Source organism: Heterocephalus glaber, unplaced genomic scaffold (genome assembly GCF_053883595.1).
Source record: "Heterocephalus glaber isolate CG9 unplaced genomic scaffold, H.glaber_assembly_v1.0 deba00001610, whole genome shotgun sequence".
NCBI classification, from domain to species: Eukaryota; Metazoa; Chordata; class Mammalia; order Rodentia; family Bathyergidae; genus Heterocephalus; species Heterocephalus glaber.
The window spans coordinates 1854264-1874468 of record NW_028258381.1 but is presented as its reverse complement, the minus strand read 5'-3'; the positions used below and the strand labels follow the sequence as shown (position 1 = coordinate 1874468).

The following is a 20205-nucleotide window of genomic DNA, read 5'->3' as shown; positions in this document are numbered from 1 at the left end:
TGTGACCCACTTACCTGGCTGTGATGCAGAAAAGGGCCCAGGACTGAGGAGATGCATGTCTTCTATCTAATAAGTGCCAGAGGGTGCTGCCCAGTGTTCTGCAAGTGCAGACACAGGGATTATTGAAAATGGCTACAGAGAACCAGTAGAGATCATTTAGTCCAACCTCGCCCTCCACACTGGAAATGCGAAGGCCCACAGGAATTAGCTGGCTTGGGCCCTGGGCCTCCCACTCAACGTCCTCCTGATCCAAGGGCTTTTCACCACAAACAGTGCCTCCCCACTCAAACTAAGAGCACCTAAAGCCCTGCACTGTTCTGAGGCTATGAGAATCATGTTAACTCTGTATGACTTTTTTTATGTGTAGAAAGTAACAAAGCAAAAGGAGAACAGCAAACAGGAAGTTCAAAGAAAACTCAGATGTGGAGCCTGGCATTCAGTGTGAGTGTAGCAGCTGCACCCACAGCTGGTGCTGATTCCTAGGATCAGGCTGGGTGGAAAGAACTACATGCCTCCAGACCTGTGTCTGAACCTGCTGCTCCCCACACCAAGCACCAGTGCTCAGGGTCTGTGGGGACAGTTGGCGTCACTGGGGTCCTGTGCTCAGTTAACATCTCCAGAACACCACTGGTCGGCAGCCCATTCCTTTCTTTTTTTTTTTTTAATCCTTTAAATTTTTTATTTTTATTAGTACGTTTGTGGCACGTAACGATTACATTTATTATAAGGAGTTGGTACGATAAACACATTTTAATTCTTTTTTTCATGTTTTTCTCCTTTCCATTCCTTCTCCCTCCCTTCATCTCTTAAAATCTCCTTCCCTTTTCCAAAAGATCTACCTCCCCACTTCTGTTAACTTATTTTTTGCTCTTTATTTTTATTTTGGCATCAGCAAATGAATGGTTAATGAAAATATGGTATTTATACATAATGGATACTGCTCTGCCATAAAAAAGGATAAATTTTAGTCATTTGTAGGAAAATGGATGCACTATAAGACCATAATGTTAAGTGAAATAAATCAGACACAAGTTTAAATATCACAGTTTTTCTCATATAAGAAAACCATTCCATTCCTGAAGTTTTATAGCATGAAACCACTGGCTCAAGGTCTTAGTTTCCCACTGGAATTACCTGGAATTCTGTAAGAGGCTCCTCAAGATTCCAGTTTCATAGTCAAGGGAGAGGCCAGGCATTGGTAATGTTTTTAAAGCTCCCAAGGTGATTCTGCTGTGCAGCTCAGATGGGAGCTACAGCTTTAAGCTAGTAGCTTTCAGCCTGGGCTGCCTCAGTCAGAATCACCTGTGAAAACAAACCACTGGGCTTTGTGCCTGGGGCGTTTCTGTCCACGTGCTCCTGGGTGGTATCAGCTTTGCTGGGGGAACCACTCTCTGAAAATGCAGTGTTAGATTCTGAAGAGGAGTGGTGAGTTACATTTTACACAGACAACAGCATCACACAGGTGTTAGGAGTGTGGTGGCTGGGCATCGTGGGAGTGCACAGGGCAGTCACATTAAAGCTACCTAGACTGCCGTGCTAGGTCCTTAGCCTCGTGTTGGCCATTCATTCCCAGTGTGTGCTGAGGAGGAAGCAGGCCCTCTGCTGACTAGGGTTAACTGTGGGCAGTGAGCCACTGCTTGCACCCCAGTTCTGGGGCCTCTTACCACAGTGCCAGCCCCTGCCACAGGTGAATTCTGATGCCTGGGCACCATTTCCACAGTCTGCTGAAGTCCAATTCACAGATCCAGTGGATGATACAGAAATAGGGAGGGATGAAGATGAAGTTGGCCTAATTACCCCAAGGCCTGCATTAGTGGTTCTCAAAATGTGATCCCCAGACTGGTAGCCTCACTGCCACCTGAGAACTTGTGAGACCCCATGCCAGACATGTTGGGTGAGAAGTGGCCCTGGCAGTCCACATCTGCCTTGTACTTGCTGTACTTTTGCAGAGTTTGAGGAACAGAGTTCAAGGGAAGTGGCAAAGGCCTCTGGGTCCCAGGGGTGGGGCCAGGGAGTAACACACAGAAGATCCTGCTGAGACAGCGGGTAAAGGAGCAACCCCACAGGCAGCAGCCAGGGAGGCCGCCAGGTTCCTCTCACTCTGCCAGCCGTGCTACGTTTGTGAAGTTAAGGCTCAAATACTGAACATTTTTCTCTTTCTTCACATTTCTTAGGATTACTTGTTTCTTAGGCAGATTTGCCTTAGTACAGCCCAAAGTAAAATTTCAAACTCCGAAACTAATGAAGTTGAATTGTGTAGGGCTTCGCATGATTCTGATTCTGTGAGTGAGTGTTTCTCTTTCTTTTCCAGTTAGTGACGGGAGTATGGGAAAGCAGATACAACTTCTTCTGTCAGGGCACACGCTGCGCTGGAGAATCAGATATGAAGGTACTGTCTCTCTTTTCTTAGCAGTGTTTATTAGGTAAGTGTTGTCTTTTGTGCATTTTCATAGAGAATTTATACAAAAGGTAAAATGGACCATCTTTCTACCCAGGAAATCTCTGACATTTTAAAAACAATAAGCAATATATCCACAGTGTGAGAACTTGAACTTGTATAAAATGAAAACTAAAGCTTCTCTCTGTAAAAATAGCTCCTGTTAAAGCTTGATGGAGAAAAGGCATGCACTTACCATATGTACAAGAATGAGATCATAAGGATAATACCTTACATTTTTTAAATTACTCTTTTAAGAGCCCTCTGAGCAATGGTGTTACAGAGAGAATCCAACTTCCATGCTGAGATGTTACTTTGTTTTTGTTTTTGTTTTCGTACCAGGGATTGAACTCAAGACCCCATGCTTGCCAGGTGCTGTGCACTGAGTTAAATCTCTGGCTGGATGTTTCAAATTAAGAGGCTGACAGTCCAAGCTTAGCATGGGCAGGTGTCTCCCCCTGCACCTGCTGGACATACTAATGGGCAGGGACTAGATGTTGCAGATTCTGCGTCCCTTCTATGTCTTAGGTCACCTGCCCCACACCAACCCTTGATATGAGAGCTTTCCAGTGGTTTCTCTCACTAACAGGTCTGCAGGTGACTTCTAGATTGTAAGCCCTGAGCTCCTGGTTCCTGTTAGAGTGTTGAAGAGTGTCTCTGTTGTCATTTCTGTCCCCTGTCCTGCCCCACATATTCTTTGGTTAAAAGCACTCACAAAGATCAGAGCCCACAATCCCTAGAGGGGATTAGGAGCCAGCAGACTCTGACTTCCCTGGGTTGACACTGGATTCTGGGATGTCAGTAAAACACATCAGAAGCAACAATAGAGACATGTTGGGGGTAAACAATCTTTTCACCCTTTTCTTGTAGATCATCCGTGTCCTCTGGTGGTACTACTTCTCCAAACTCATAGAATTCATGGACACTTTCTTCTTCATCCTGCGTAAGAACAGCTACCAGATCACAGTCCTGCACGTCTACCACCATGCCTCCATGTTCAATATCTGGTGGTTTGTGATGAACTGGGTTCCCTGTGGCCACTGTAAGTATTGGTGCAGGGCACTTTGGGGTCAGCATGAGCAGAGGGCTGAGTGGGAGGCATTCGGAAAATGTGCTGTTTGTGTAGATTTCTGGGTCAAGCTTTTGGGCTTTGTGTCTGAGTTGCTTTTAATGCTGGATCATGGGGCACATGTGCACAAAATGTTTGTGTTGTTAGTGAACATCCTGAGCTGATGGAATAGCTGAGGCAGATGCCAGCCTAGACCATATTAATAACAGCCTTGTGCCTCACAGAGGTGGCTGTTCCTTGTCCTGTCTGGGTAGAAGGCCCTGCCGGGCAGACCAGGAAGGTGCAGTCACACCATGCAGTGAGTACCAGGAACACAGCTGATTATGAAATACAGCCCTGGGTACATGGTATGTCAGGAAGTCTCCACGTAGTTAAGTAACTGTGCTTACCAGGATCACTTCTGTGCCATGCACCAACATTTGATGTCAGTTCTCTGAGGTTGGAAAGCTTGTGATGTAGTCTCATAGTTTTCAGAAATTAAGTTGTCACCTACAGGTTCAGCTTGGGAATTTTAACAAGTGGCTCAGTTGCTTTTTTTTTGAAGAATTTAACTTGAGAAACTTTGGGTCTGCTCATGGATGTTTTCTTCCTTAGGATTGCACTACCCTGGATTAACTTAGCCCACCACGATTCCCAGAGCCATGAGGTTTTAGAACTAGAAGGGACTTCCCAAATATAACTCCTTTGGCCTTAAGAAACAGACCCCATAGAGTGGGTTGTGCGCCTTCCCTGTCTGTTTTTGCCCCACTGCACCTTGCCACTGTGGATTAACTGACCACTTCTAGTAGAGACAACCCCTCCTTCCATTTGAAGGGTACTTTAATGGATAACCAGCCCTACCCTGGACCATGAGAAACTGGACCAGAGAATGGACATAACTCGTCCAGGGTTCTGGGGTCAGTTTCTGTCATAGTGACATGAGTAACAACTCATTCCTTGATACCAGCGTTGTGCACCTCCAGCCACACATGGAAAAGGCAGTAGCTTTGTCTCATTGTTCAGTGTCAAGGGGACAGAGTCTGAGAAACACTAGTAGCCCTACAGGAAACAAGTCATGGTGAGATGGGCCTTTGATCCCCAAGGAGCTGACTCTGGCCTCTGTTATTAATAAAAACCATGACTGGAGCACTGCAGTCCTAGGAAATAATTAGATGGTAATTTCAGAGCCTCTCCAGCCCTCAGCACATGTGTGGAAACAGCCTGCTTCTAGCATGTTGCCCCTCAGTTGTCTTTCCCCTAGCCTTCAGAATAACATGTCTGGGGCAGTTGGGCATGGAAGGTAGTAGCAGTTGCCTCTGGGAGCTAGAGGAGCCTGGCAGCCAAGCCTGCAGGTACCAGGGTAGGGCATGTGAAATCGCAGCTCCTGCAAGATGCCCTCCTAACTGCTCCCACTGGAGCCCTGGCCTAAGGCATCCTAGTGGCTCTCTGCCCACGTGAATGTGAATTCTGTTACACATCCAGGCAGTGCTTACGACTGCAGTGTTGACCATCTCTGTTCAAAAGCATCATTCTCACTTGTGGTATATAAAATGCCAATACAGTCACCTTCCAAATCACCTCTGTTCCTGCAGCTTACTTTGGTGCCACGCTTAACAGTTTCATCCACGTCCTCATGTACTCGTACTATGGCCTGTCATCTATCCCTTCCATGCGTCCATACCTCTGGTGGAAGAAGTACATCACACAGGGGCAGCTGGTGAGTGACCTGGCCCATTCGCCTCGGACATGCCCTGTTCTGGACACGCCTCTTCCTGGGTTACTTGGTGTTTGATAGGGTCTGACATGTCCCTTCCATACCTTTTCTCATTGGATCCAGTTGAACTCCTTGAAATAGGCATAGTGTTCTCATTTTAGTCATTGGAGAAAGTATGCCCGTGGCATGTGGCTGTTGAATTATAGAATGTCCCAGCTTCCTTTCTTTGCTCTTAGTGTTGATAGGCACATAGATGCATGCGTATGTATAGGTATGCGTTTCCAACTGTAGTCCAAAGCCCAGGGTGGAGACTGCCTGCTCCCAGGAGTTCTGGCAGAGCTGTGGGCTCCAGGCTGTGTGGAGCTTGGTAGGCAGTGAGGAGATTTGCTAAGACAGGTGCCCAGTGACCTCCCCACCCGATGCAGCAGACACCTGTTGGTGAGCACCACTCTCATGCACCGCTTCAGATGACAGCCCCTCCTCAAGTCCAGGATGGGCCGGCAGCTGTTTGCCCTTGACAGTTATTTCACACCAGCCACCCTGCCTGTCTCCCTCCCTCACCCCTCTCCTCTCCTTCTCCCCAGTATCAGGGATTGAATGCACAATCCTAGCAGTTTGCTACATCCCCACCCAAACTTTTTTTTAAAAAAGGTTTTTTTGAGACAGAGTCTTGCTAAATTGCCCAGGCTGGCCTGGACCCTGTGATCCTCCTGCCTCAGCCTCCCAAATTCTGAGATTACAGGCATGTGCTGCCACCCTTTTTTACCAGTGTTTTTTAAGCCTTTCCACATTGCCAGTTGCCAGTAGATTACAGATCCCCTAGTCTCATGACTAGTTCTCATGACTTTTTTCAGGGGCTTATTGTTAATATTGTTACTGCTAATGATGCTGACATTTATCAAATGCTTACTATATGCTGGGCACTTCTGCCAAGTAAGTGACTGATTCCAAGTAAGAGTCTATTTCCAAACTTGGGTTGCTATGGGAGTCGGATTTCCCCACTTTGTAGATGAGGACCCTGAGTCAAGAGCCCACAGCCAGCTGACTGAGAGGTATAGACATCAAGCCGTCAGCACTGGCTTTGCCTTCTTGACATAGTTTTCCAAACCAAGCTGTTTCAAGTCCAAGTCATTATTTAAAATTATTTAAAAATAACAATCTGAGAAATCCTCAGAACCCTCTGTGTGCTTGTCATTATCACCTCTGCCAGCCACTCTACAGCCTGACTCGCTCTCGTCCCCTGCCACGAGCAGGGGTGATTGCCCTGAAGCCTCCATGCAGCACCTGCAGAGGTTCAATGCAGAGGCTGAGTCACGCCACACAGCTGCGGCTCTGGCCCACACAGACACGAGAGACGGGGCTGGCCAAGGTGGTCTCTGTATTTCAAGGTAGAAGACTGCCCAGTCTGTCTGGGTTTGTTTTAAACTCCACTCCTACTTAATCCTAAGCTGAGGGCACTATCCTTTAAAAGGCAAGCAACAAGAGGAAGACACTGCCTACATGGAAATGTTGGAGACTGCCAGAAATCCTCAGGCAGAACTACACTTCTGTGCTTCTTCCCAAAGGTGTGTCTGCCTGTGGCCAGATGCCATCCTCACCCTCCTCCCTGTGTCTCCGAGCAGTTCCACTTGCTTCTGAGGCTCACTCCTTAGGAACATTCTATGGACTTAGCACTGCCATTAGCCAAGAGGAGCTGCAGTCTGTTCATTACTTTTGCCAAACCAAAAGGTGCAGGGTCCATCCAATCATACATCCCACAGCAACACCAGGAGTCCCCTCTGCACACACAGCCTTCACCCTTCCCTTTTCTTTTAAAGAAAAATGCTTAGAAAGAGCCCTTGCATCTCTATTCTGTGTCCTTGAGTTGTGGAGGTGGCTGAAGTAGCAGGGACACACAGAGTTTAGGATAAACGTAGCATAGGCACCGTGTTTATGAGATGACACCTGTACCCACAGAAAGATCAGAAACTGTGGGTTTGCTGTCCATGTGGCTTGAGTCCATACCTGCCTGAGTCACTGCTCAGTGATGTCTCCTTCCCCTAGATCCAGTTTGTGCTGACAATCATCCAGACCACCTGCGGGGTCATCTGGCCATGCACGTTCCCACTGGGGTGGCTATATTTCCAGATTGGGTACATGATTTCCCTCATCATTCTCTTCATGAACTTCTACAATGAGGTGGGTCCGCCTTAGCAGGCTTTGGTGCTCGGGGCCTTTTTGACAGAAGCACTTGTCACTCTGCCTGCTGGGGATGTGTTCTGAGGGGGCTTCTGTGGGGTCAGAAATGGGGCTCTCTCTGTTCTGGACTCTGACAGGGCATCATGAATCATACTGGAAATCTAAAGCGTTTAGCAGGATGCCATGCTGCTTCCCTCCAACCTGTGCCACACATGAGAGGGGATTTTTCAAGCAGAAATCTCTGCCCGGCTACCCTAAACATCATAGTTAGATGAGGTTTCAGAAAAGATTTATGTCATGGTCTTGAGACAGAAATATTCTACCTGTCTATCCCAGTTTTCTTACTCCTGCTCAAGACTAGGGGTGCAGCTCATTCCCATGATGGGATGATGTAGGTTTTTGCTCACAGAAGGACAGATTTTGGGCAGATTGTCCCTGAGGAAGCTGACCCCTTGGCACCCAATGATGCATGGTGTTGATTTTGTGGCCTGGTGGCTCTGCTGCCCACTGACCTAGGCAGATGCAGGAGGTCAGGAGCTAGGACAGAGGCCCCAGGGGACAAAAGGACAATGACATGGTGCATACATCAGCTACAAGGGAGGTTAGAACACAGGGCTCTTCTCCAGTTGCCTGTAGCAGTGCAGCACTGTGTGTGTGAACACTGAAGTAGCTACTGTGGTAATGGGAAAATCTGGGAGACACACACGGGACACAGTGCTGGGAGAGCTGCTGCCTGGGAGGAGCAACTGCTTTGGCCTATAGCTCCTGTGCCCTCCATTCCAGTACTGAACAGGCCAAGCAAAGTGAAATGTGAGTGGATTTTCTGGGTGCAATTTTTTTTTTTTTATCTTGGGCTAAGCCTCAGAAAATGGGAGTGTGATTGAAGCCAGGGCCAAATTGTTTATTCAAGGTCACTTGACCACACAGCTGAATTATTTCTTGATAAGTTTTGGTTGTAAAAGGAAACCAGACCTTATGTCATACAAGTTGCTCCATGTGCTCAAGTCTTCATCTGCCTTTCTGTGTTTCAGACTTACAACAAGAAGGGGGCCTCCCGGCGGAAAGAGCACCCAAGGGACCACCAGAATGGCTCTGTGGCCACCGTGAACGGGCACACTAACAGCTTCTCCTCCCTGGAAAACAATGTGAAGCCAAGGAAGCAGCGGAAGGACTGAGTGGCGGAGCCCAACCCTCCACACGCCTGTGATTGTAAGCACAATTCGTTGTGCTCGACGCTCGTTAGCAGCTGCTGTACTAGCCTGGCCTACAATAGTGTGATTCGTGTAGGGCCTCCTTCATCCATTCAAACCCCTCGAATACGTATGCCAGTTATCCACGTAGGCTAAGATTTCTCACATTTCTGGGCTCTCATTGACCCCCTGCGCTAGACTATGGAAAGGGAATATTATTGTAGTATATGACACTGCTGTTGCCTTATTAGTTATAACATGATAGGTGCTGAATTGTGATTCACAATTTAAAAACACTGTAATCCAAAATTTTTTTTAACTGTAGATCATGCATGTGATTGTAAATGTAAATTTGTACAATGCTGTTACAGTAGAGAAACACACATGCCTTAAAATTTAAAAAGCAGGGCCCAAAGCTTAATTAGTTTAAATTAGGGTATATTTCAAGTTTGTATTCATTTGTAATAGCTCTGTTTAGAAAAATCAAATACCGAGATTTATGAAATTAGCGTGTGACACATAATTTCAAGTGACCTGTAGATGTGAAATCAGAAACGGCACCTTCAGTTTTATAATACTGGCTTTCAATCAAGCAGGCTCAAATCTAGTGGAGCAGTCAGTTTAACTTTTTAACAGATCTTATTTTTTTATTTTGAGTGCCATGATTAATAATGTAAAAAGGGGGGGCTCTAAAACAGTCTTGATGAAGCTTAAATATATATTCTTTGTCCTCAAGATTTTAGGAAGAGTGTAGGTAAGTAGGCCATTTTTAATTTCTGAAGTGTTAAGTGTTTTTATACAGGAAACAAGTCCATTTTGCGTTCCACCAGTGTGAGAGAGAATGTCATTTTAAAGAGAGATGATTGCATATGTACTATTTGACAAGAGTCCCGTGTCCTAGCCATGGAGAGCCACCTGCTAAGGGCCTGCGTCTGAATTGGTTCCTGTAATGCTATCTGTTTTTACACAAACTTCCTTCTAAATGTGCCTAGTTTACTAAAGTTAGTAAAGGGGGGAAAAGAACCTTAAAAATTAAGATAAAATCAAACAGATAGCGACAGCATAGGAGAACTTGGAAATTGGATAGTGATGAGTAACTTGTTTAATGGAAATCTAATAGCACCTGTAACTTTTTTCTGCTTAGAACCTAAAGATTTGTTTAAAACTACTTGTTTAAAAATAATAGACTACTTATTGTAAAATCATGTCTCACACCCTCAAGGCAAGTAGTCAAATAAGGACTATTACGTGTGTCATTTTATTAAAGTGTTGAAGTTTAGCCTCTTAAAACCTTCTCCATTGGGAAACAGAATTCATCGAACCACTCATGACATCTTGGAAGGTGTTAACAATGTATAAACTAATTGTGGGTTTGATATTTATGTAAATATCTGTTTACCATGCTTTAATTTTGCACATTCATATTAAAGAGAGCCAGTCGGCTCTCTTACTAGTCTTGTGGGTTTTCTGTTTGGAAGGAGTCACAGCATCTGTTTACATGGACCTTACAACTCTAGACTGTGTATGTGTGTAATGTATGTCTCTCCATCCCTAGGTACTAGTTTGCAGATGTCTTTACCTATTTCCATACAGAAACGATAGCATTCAGTAGTGTGCCGTCAGAGTGTGCTTAGCTCTTGTGGATATACCTACACTGTTAAATGATGTCTAAATATTAATCATTAAAACATTTTTTGATTACCGGTGCTTATGTTCTATATTGTTTATATGCTGTTACTTCTGAAAGGCTGGAGGAAAAAAACCCACTCTCTTCACCCTCTAGGAATTTAGGATGTAAGTAATTCAGACACAAGGGCCTTTCCCTATGGACCACAGGTCCACATATTTTTCTGTAAAAAGCCAGATAGAAAACATTTCAGGCTTTGAATCCCACATGGCCTTCATCAGGTCTCTGGAACAGATACTCAATGTAATGCAAAAACACCCTTTGGCAATATGTAAATGAATGGGCAGGGCTGTGTTCCAGTAAAACTTTATTAGAAAATGAAGTCTTGCGACCTTATTGCTCTGGCCTCTGCTTTGGAGTATTGTACTTGAGGTCCCTCCTTGGTCCCAAAGCTATATCACTTCCTGGCCTCCCCAGCCTCTCCCAAGCCAGTTGCCTTCCCAGCCGACCCATGTTCACAGCAGGCATAGCATGACTCCCATCTTCTGCCCTTCTCCTCTGACTGCACAATCCCAGCGTGGGCTTGATACTTTCGGGTGTCTTCATTTGTAAAGATTACCTTAAAATGCCACCAAACACTACACTGAGCTTTGGGAGTGCAAAAGGTCCAAGAGGATCTTTCCCAAGTCTAGGACAAATTGAAAAAATAAGACTTAAAAATCAGAGCAATTGAAATCAAAGTCACACATTTCTTACTGAAAAGACCAGATCAGTGAAATAAGACCTATAATACTGTTCTGGCTGGTATGGATGGAACTGAGCTTAGTAGTGCTGGCACTAGCACACTAGTGATGGTTCTGCTGTTGTCCAGTGATGAACTGGTTAGTCAGGTATTTGAAAAATTATCCCTGGAATTTATACAGGCTCCCCTGTAGTTCAGACTCTTCCTGCTAGGTTTACTGCAGCAATTAGCAAGCTCAGTTTATCACCCAGTCTTACCCACTACAATCTGTCTCCTTCCCACTGAGACTTGAGTGGATGAGGGCACAAATCGAGTCCGGGTGTATTCCTACACAGCACCCTTCTTGTGCAAAGGACACACTGGTACAAGAAAGGGAGGGGCCGGGGATTTAGCTCAGCGGTTCCACTGCCTGCCTGCTGCACAAGTGCAAGGTCCTGAGTTTGAACTCCGGTACCAAAAAAAAAAAAGGAGATTCTCCTTTTCCCGTTGGTACATTTGAGAAGCGCAAGTTGGGGACCACGTTGCCTGAGATGAAATTCTTCCCATATGACCTAAATACACTGCTTTAACTTTCCCTTTTTTATCTGCCTAGCAGGAGTAAATACTAGTCCCTACATTACAGGGTCATTCCATATGTGAAGTCCTGAGGGCCACACCTAGTGTGGATTAGTCTGCTGGCTTATAAGACTGTGGCTATGGCCTCAGCGCACTCACTCTTTTCCATTATCTGCTACTGTTTTCCTCATTTCCCTGGTTGGCTGCTGTGGCAATCCTGTCTAGAGAGAGAAGGGAGTTAGTCTGGGTGACATTTTAGTTGTTGAATCAGAAATCAGCAATCCTTTTAGGGGTCCAAATGTTCACAGTCAACATTGCAAATCTTGCCAGTGTTACATTAAGCTCACTCGTCTAGAGTTCTTTAGAATCTACCTTCTTCTCTGTTTGGAAAGCAGTGGGGATTGTTAGGCTCTGGTCTTTTGGTCTTTTGGTCTTTGTCATTTCAGCAGGGTTCTGATGGCAGCTCTTCGCCCTCCTACAGCTGTTTCCATGCCTGAGATCCCTTCCATGTGAGCTGGAACACCTTCCACTACGCCCTCATCAGCCTTTCACTTCACAACCTAACCACACTTTTCTACACTCAGTTTGTAGATGATGGGCCTTGATGGAGAAATAGGAACAAAAGCAGTTGCCATGGTTTGTATTTTGATCTTCACCATTGTACCATTGTAGTTGTGTGCCTGCCCCCTGGCAAGACTCCTGATGCATTGTGTGTCCATTGCTGCTAACCATTGGCTCCAGGTTCTGGCACCTTGTGCCCTCTTTCCCCTTGGGCCTCGCTGCCATCTCAGTCCTGCAGAAAGGCTGTGTTGTCATCGAGTGTGTCGTCGTTGGGTGATCAGACCCCACCAGCCTGCTCCTGAAGCAGTTCATGCACAGTGCTGGCCTCAGCTCTAGGAGCACTGGGGTAGCTTATTTGATCCTGGAGACAGGTGTTTTCTTCATGGCCTTCCCAGTTTCCGACAGACTCACAATGGCTCAAGGGTGCTGTAGGCAGGATCCCAGGGCATCATGCACCCTGAGGATGGGACTCCAAGGCACTTTGCTGCCCATGGCTGGGGCTGGCTACCACCCTCCCCACATGCATTTTGCAAGGACAGCTCATTCCAGAGGTCATGTGGCTCCCCTCTTCCAAAGCTGGTGCCAGTTACAACCGCCCCCTGAATGGACAAATGCCATGGAAAGTTGCCCTCAGAGCCACACCTCCAGGCCCGACCAAACTGCACAGACTACATTCCTGCTGGCAACTTCCTCCTGCAGGGTTATGGCCTTCCTAAGTGACATCCAGGTGGCTTTGTTCAGAAAGTGAGGATGTGCATTCCGTGACTGAGAAAAAGATGTGTACAAGGAGAATCTTTCAAAGAAATCCCCAAGTATTAAAATATCTGATTTAAATCTTTGGAATGTTTTTATTGGGACATGTGTGCATTTTATGGGATTCAAATATACAGTGTGATGATTGAATCAGTAATAAGCACTTCCATCTCATCAAATGTGGACCATTTTTATACTTCGGGAATTTTGAACTTTTAAAATTGTGAAGTATAAGGGCCGGGGATTTAGCTCAGTGGTTTCACCTCCTGCTGTGCAAACGCAAGGACCGGAGTTCAATCCCCAGTAACCCCCCAAAAAGAAAAATTTTTTTTGAAGTATAAATTGATGAAACCGAAAGTTACCCTACTTCCCTGTAGAGAACAGAACAAATTCCTTCCTGCCTGTCCCTCCTGTCTGTAGTGATCACTGTTCTACTCTGCTCTTCTATGAGACCCACTTTTTAGTTTCCACACATTACTTAGATTAGAGCGTGGTATTTGTCTTTCTCTGTCTGGCTTATTTCACCTCCTGTTCTGTGTTGTTGTGAATGAGTTTTATTTCATGGCTGAATAATATACCACTGTGCATATAAACCACATTTTCTTTATCCATTCTTCTGTCAGCAGACACCTTATTATTCCATATCTTAGTGACAGTAAATATGGACATGGAAGTATCTGGTTTGCTAACTCCAGTTCTTTTAGATGTATTCTTGGGAGCGGGATTGTTTAGTTCTACTTTTAGTTTTTAAAGGAATCTCCATATTGTTTCTCATAATGCCTGTACTAATTTACATGCACACCAGCAGTGTATGAGTTGTACTTTCTCTCCATCCTTGAAAGTATTTATAATTTTTGCCCCTTTTTTTTACACTCAACTACATCCTCAGCCCTTTTTAAATTATTTATTTTGAGGAAGGGTCTCAGTGAGTTGCCCAGGCTGGGCCTGGAACATGCCATCCTCCCGCCTCAGCCCCCCAGAGTGCTGGGATTACAGATATGCACTACCAGCCTGAATTATATTGTTTCTTTTTTGGTACTGGGGATTGAACTCGGGACCTTGGGCTTGCGAGGCAGGCAGCGGAACCACTGAGCTAAATCCCTGGCCCTATTGTTTCTTTTTTTAATAATAGCCATTCTAACTTGAATGAGATACCTCATTGTGGTTTTGATTCACATTTCCCTGATTAGTGATACTGAGGGTTTGAGGGATGGTGTGTGTGTGTGTGTGTGTGTGTGTGTGTGTGTGTGTGTGTGTGTGTTTGTCTTGTGTTGAGTTTTTGAGGCAGGGTCTTGCTCTGTAGTCCAGGCTGGCCTCAAATTCATGACCCTCCTGCTTCAGCTTTCCGAGTGCTGGTGTTACAGACAGGCATGCACCACAAAACCCAGCCTGAGCACTTTATTTATTTACTTATTTATGCTACCGGGATCAAACTCTGGACCTTGCACTTGTGAGGCAGGCATGCCACTGAGCCAAATCCCTGGCCCTGGGCACTTTTTATATACTTGCTGGCCATTTCTTTGTCCTTTTTTGAGAAGTATCTATGTAGATCTTTAGTCTGTATTTAACTGGATTGTTTATATATTGATGCTCAGTCTTGTGAGTTCCTTATACAATAAGTCCCCAACTTACAAACAAGTTCTGTTCCAAGAGAATGTTCAAAAGTCGGATTTGTTCATGAGTCTGACAAAGTGAGTCTTATACACCTTTGACAAAATATACAATGTAAAGCATAAAAAACCCAAACACAAAAATACTGTAAATATATTATTTTTACCATTACAGTTACCTTAAAATGATGGTAAAATACTTTCATGATTTCTTCACATCTATGAACATTCGTAATTCGAGGTCCATTTGTGTCTGATTGTTCCCAACTTGAACATTCATAAATGGAGGACTTACTCTCTGGATATTAACTCTCTGTCAGCTGATAGTTGTCAGGTATTTCTCCCACTCTCTAGGTGGTCTCAGCTCTGTTGATTGTTTCCTTTGCCATGCAGAAGCTTCTTAATTTGGTACAATCCCATTTGTCTATTTTTACTTTTGTTACCTAAGCTGTTAGGGTTCCATCCAAAAGATCCTTACCTGTACCAATATCTTGAAGAGTCTCCCCTGTGTTTTCATGTAGTGATGTCCTAGTTTCATGTTCTGCATTTAGGTCCTAGATCCAGTTTGAGTTGACTTGCATGTGTGGTGGCAGGAGGGGATCTAGTTTCCTTCTGCATATACATATCCAGTTTTGCCAGCAACATTTACTGAAAACAGTAGCCTTTCTTCTCTATATGTTCTTGGTGACTTTGTCCAAAACCAGTGGCTCTATGTGCATGGATTAATTTCAGAGTTATCTATTCTATTCCATTGGCCTATATGTCCATTTCCATGCTAGTACCATGATGCTTTAGGTTACTGTAGCTTTGTAGTTTGTTTTGAAGTCAGGTATTACAATGTCTCCAGCATTGTTGTTTTTGCTCAGGATTGCCTTGGTTTCCCTGGGTCTTTTGTAGTTCATATAAATTGTTTTTTTCTGTTTCTGTGAAGAAAGTCATTGGTATTTTGATAACAATTGCATTAGCTCTCTTTGGATAGTGTGGTCATTTTAACAATATTCTTATCCATGGACACAGGATAGCTCTTTGTTTTGCATGATCTATAATTTCTTTCATTGGTGTTTTAGTTTTTATCATAGTGGTCTTTTACTTCTTTGCTTTAATTTATTCCTAAGTATTTTTCTTCGCAGCTTTTGTGAATGGAATTTCTCGTTTTTAGCAAGTTCACTATCAGTGTACAGAAATGGTAATTTCTTTGTATGTTATCTTGTGTCCTGCAGCTTTTCTAAATTCATTTAGCAGTTCTTTGAAACATTTAGAGGGCTTTTACATTGCTTGTACTAGTTCCCTCATCTATGATGCCATCAAGTAAATGGAACTTCCAGTTCATAAAAGTACAAATAATATCTGTAAGTCTAATAAATCTTCAGAAAAAGATCACATGTTCATAGTTCTAGAGTTTGTATTTACTTACACAACTGTATAGGGTAATTTTTTTAGCATAGCCATAAAACTTGTTGTAAGCTCCTTCTAGACACTAAAGACAGAGAGGAGTGGTTGGTCCCTGGGGTGTCTACACATTTCAGATCCATGCTGCTGCCCCAACCCACCCCTGCTGTAGTTCCACCATGAGGTTCACCGGGTGCCCACTCGGGAAGCAGTGAAAAGATAATCTCATTCTGGGGAATGATAAGCAAACAAAATGCCAACTCCAGCAACTTTTCTGCAGGAAACAAGCAGATGCTGATGTTGAGGGTGCTCTCTTCTGCACAGTACAGACATTGCAGAGCATACTGAAACGAACTTTGTTTGCCACTGGGTGTTGAACCCAGGCTTCTCACAAGCTAAGCCTGGGCCCCACCCCTGAGCTGTTCCCCCAGCCTCCTGTCAGAGGTTCTGATGAATGTGGGTCATGTTCTCAACCGGAGGAGCTGTTACTGGAAGTCTCACACCTCTAGAGGGTGATCTGGGCCCTGCGGGTGGAGTCCTTCATCATGCATGGTGCTGCAGTTCTGAGAGGGCCCGACACCTCGGCCACACCTGCCACCTTCCCGACAGTGCCACCATGTGATGGGCAAATCCCTGCCCTGGAGACTGAATTCATCCCTACATCTTAGGGTGATGTTTTTGAAGATTTTTTAAAAAGTGATAGTTAGGGCCAGGGATTTAGCTCAGGGGTTCCGCCGCGTGCCTCACAAGCGCAAGGACCCGACAAGTCTGATCCCCGGTACCCAAAAAAAAAAAAACAAAAAACGTTATAAAGACTCAAATTTATATGAATTTTACCCTGCTGGTACCAATGTCACTCAAGGGCAAATGGATCCACAGATGATTTGCATGTGTGGCAGTGGCGACACTCAGATACATCATATCCTACCTGGCTTCAGGCAGAGGTCTTTACTAGTTGATCAGCCCAGAAGGAGAACAGGGGTGATGTCTTCGATCTCATAGGTACAGAAGGTTTCTTTGAGTAGGTGGCGTTCAGGTGCAGGCAGAGGCCAAGATGTGCACAAAAGTCCTCTATCTGAAATAGTGGCTTTGTGAATGAAGGAGCTCGGCATGATCAGTACAGATGCCACAGCCACTGTCTCTTGGGGAAGCTTCCACCTTGGCTTCCCTGGGTGCTGTGTTTGTCTCACTCTGCAGCTGTGCAGAGGAACTGAACCTCTCAGAAGAGTGTGCCAGAACATAGCAGATGGGGCATATGATGGTGAAGCTGATCCCACCACTCTTAAGAATTAATGAGCTCTCCCCTCTACAATGTACAAAGTCTTTTGATCTGTGTTGTCCAGATTTGGACCTGAAGTCAAAAATAATTGTAAAGGTGGAGTACAGCATTGGAAACTATTTTTAGAACCCGGCAACAAGGAGATCTTTTCTTTTTAAAGGCACTCAGTTGAGGCTTGTTTGATTTTATGACTTAGCTATTTTTCAAATTATAGTTTGGGAATAATGAGCACCTCAGTTTTTCGGTAGTTGTTGGAGGAGCACACAGACAGCCCCAGATCAGAGAGAGTAGAGGGAGAGTAACTCCCTCTGGCAGAGAGGTCACACCGAGCTTGGTTCTCTGGCTGCCTTTCCATTTCCACCAAAGTTGGGGCCGGGCCCACAGGGAAGGGCGGGCGTGGTGTGCCAAGGAGCTTTGTGGGTGCCACCACAAAGACTATGACAGGGTCTCCTCCACTGCCACCCTAGGAGGAGCATCTCAGGTGCTGAGCAGGCACAGCACCTCCGTCAGCAGCTGGACAGCCTGGGAAAGTGGGGGTGAGGGGACCTGCAGGCAACCAACCCTTGAAGGCAGTGGCCTCACCTTCTTTCCTTCACCCACAGGCAAAAAGCAAGTGAGTGTCCACTCATTTTCTGTTTCTTCCTGCACTTTCAGTTTTTCTCAAAACAAGATCCAGACAAATAACTATGTGGAAGCATCACTGTATAATTAAGAGAGTTGGTAACCACTTCAGAATTCCAGTAGGTCCCATAGGTTAGATCCATGGTTAGACAGTCACATATGCTTTGTAGAAAATCCAGCTGTGAGGAAATGGTCGTGGAAATACCGTTAAAGAAGAAAAACAAGTCATCAATCAGTTTACATCACATTTCCCCCAATCTATTTGACAGGAAAGACACACATCAATGTGTCAGTAGCAGTGCTGCCTGAGTGGGAGGATTATTGGTGATTTTTATTTTCCTCTTTGTGTCTTTTAAGTTTCTGCTACGTTATAATGGGAGTGTTCTTACATTTTTTTGGAATCAATCAGCCCACCATTTAGTGACTCAACCTATCTGAAATGAGTGCTTGTCAGAAAATGAGAAATATTCTTTTCCCTTGTAGATATTGCTCTTGGGTTCTAAATTGTGGTTTCATAAAACAAGAACATTTTTATTTTAGAGGGATGTGTGTAGCTATGTGATCTTGCACAAGTCAATAATATTTTTCAAATGAATTGACAATCCCTTGGGTATGACACAAGACTAATGTCAGAGGTTCAAGTTGATGCTCTGCTGCTGATGCTCTTGAAACCTGGGGCAAATCAGTGTTCTCAGACTGTTTCCCCATCTGTGAAGTGCAGAGCATGGTCACTGTTTTGTTGACCCAATAAGATGAGCATTGAATCTGGGAGTAGGGCGAAGCCATGCTCTCAGGAAATGCAGTAAACTCTTTTACCTCTGTATTTTATCTCAAGGAGAGGCTGCTGCAGAACAACAGATCCTGCAGGAAGTAGGTGTGGAGTTGAGCAGGGATCGCCACACCTGCCCCAAGGAGGTAGGGAGCTCTCAGGAGGAAGCCCTCCTCGGCCTGAGGTGGGGCACCAGCCAGAGTACTCCAAAACAGCGTGTTTAGACTGCTTAGCCTCTGGGCTGTCCATCCCCACTGACCCATTCTGAAGGAATCCCTCTTCCGTCTCAATGCAGGGGTAGGGAGGAGTGGCCTTCCTACAACTCGGGCCTTGAGGTCCCACCCAGGCCAACTACTCAGACTGCCAGAGCTCCACATTGGCACCGTCACACCCTCTTCTATTCTTTTCTCATCTCCTTTTGGCCTGCACTGCATGCTGTCCTTTCCTCACTTGCACTTTTCTGATAGCCATTTACCCACCAGTAAGAATTGAAGTCACTGGGTCTCTTCTTCGAGCAGCACTTTAGGCCATTCCTATGGTCTGGCAAAACAGTGTTAAAGTCTGCTGTTTTTTGTGTTTTTTTTCTCCCTTTTTCTTTGTGTGTGTGTGTGTGTCTGTCTGTCTGTCTGTCTGTGTCTGTGTCTGTGGTACTGAGGATTGAGCCCAAGGCCTATGGAGCTACATCCCCAGCCCCTTTATTTTTTTATTTTGAGACCAAGTCCCTCTAAGTTGCCCAGGCTGGCCTTGAACTCAGTCCTCCTGCCTCAGCCTCTCAGGAGCTGGATTACAGGCCTCTGCCCAAGCCAAAGTCTGTTCTCTTTGCAGTGTTAGTGGAGCTTGCTTTGGGAAACACAATAAAAACTGGGATATACATGAAAATTAATAATTTGCAGTACTGCAATCTTTCTTGAAAACTCCAAAGATCAGAATAAAATGGAAATTCTGCACAATCTGGCCCTGCCTCCTCCTCTGCCCCAGCAGGCACTCCATGTCTTCCTAAGCAAGCCGAGCTCAGCTCAAGCAGGAGCCTTTGCACTGAGCCACATTTCCTCCTGGCCCTCCCTCCCCACACTCACAGGGTCACCTAGGAGAGAGCTACAGGATAAAAGTCAGAGTGGACAGTCGCATTTTTAATTCAGATAAATGATCAATAACTTTTAGTACAAATATTCTCCATACTGCATGGGGCACCTTTACAATGAAAAAGAGTTCCTCTTTTATCTGAAGCTCAGATTTGACTGAGCACCCTGTGTTTGTGTTTGCTGAGTCTCTGGACTCTTCATAGAAAGCCTCTCCTGACCACTCACTACACGCAGCTACTGTCTATTGTAGCCTTACTCACTGGCTTAATTTCATTCAGACAAAGCTTGTCTGTCTTATCCTGGCTATCTCTGTGATACCTTGCACATGATGAATACAATTCCAGTGGACACATGGACGCATGGATGGGTGGATGGATCCATGGATGCATGGATGGAGGGTGAAGGAGTGTGGTTTACACACATACAAATTCTTTTCCCGAATCTTTAAGTTAAGGGAAAAAGCAAATAACCCAATATGAGTTTTGGGTTCAAGGTTTCCTCCTATTTGTTTGTTTAGCTTCCACTTTATCATCCACAGAACACTATCATGACTTTTTCCTTTTTGAAAATGCCCACCCTGCTCTAACACTAACAGGAAGTTAACCTAGCAGGAAAAGTTTACCACTCATACTCCCTGTCCCCGAGAAAGC

The 20205-nt window shown here is 45.0% G+C and overlaps 1 protein-coding gene across 3 annotated transcripts in view; it reads left to right on the top strand.

Moving 5' to 3' along the window:
• Elovl5 (ELOVL fatty acid elongase 5) overlaps positions 1 to 10268 on the top strand; it is a 75288-nt gene extending 65020 nt beyond the window's left edge. For all 3 annotated transcript variants that reach the window (XM_004868819.4, XM_087195975.1, XM_087195976.1), the window contains 5 exons: positions 2312 to 2389; positions 3308 to 3479; positions 5078 to 5202; positions 7243 to 7377; positions 8409 to 10268. In XM_004868819.4, coding sequence (XP_004868876.1) covers positions 2312 to 2389; positions 3308 to 3479; positions 5078 to 5202; positions 7243 to 7377; positions 8409 to 8552 — 654 coding nt within the window. In that variant the 3' untranslated portion in view covers positions 8553 to 10268. The remainder of the gene's footprint in view (positions 1 to 2311; positions 2390 to 3307; positions 3480 to 5077; positions 5203 to 7242; positions 7378 to 8408) is intronic.
• Positions 10269 to 20205: the final 9937 nt, after the last annotated feature.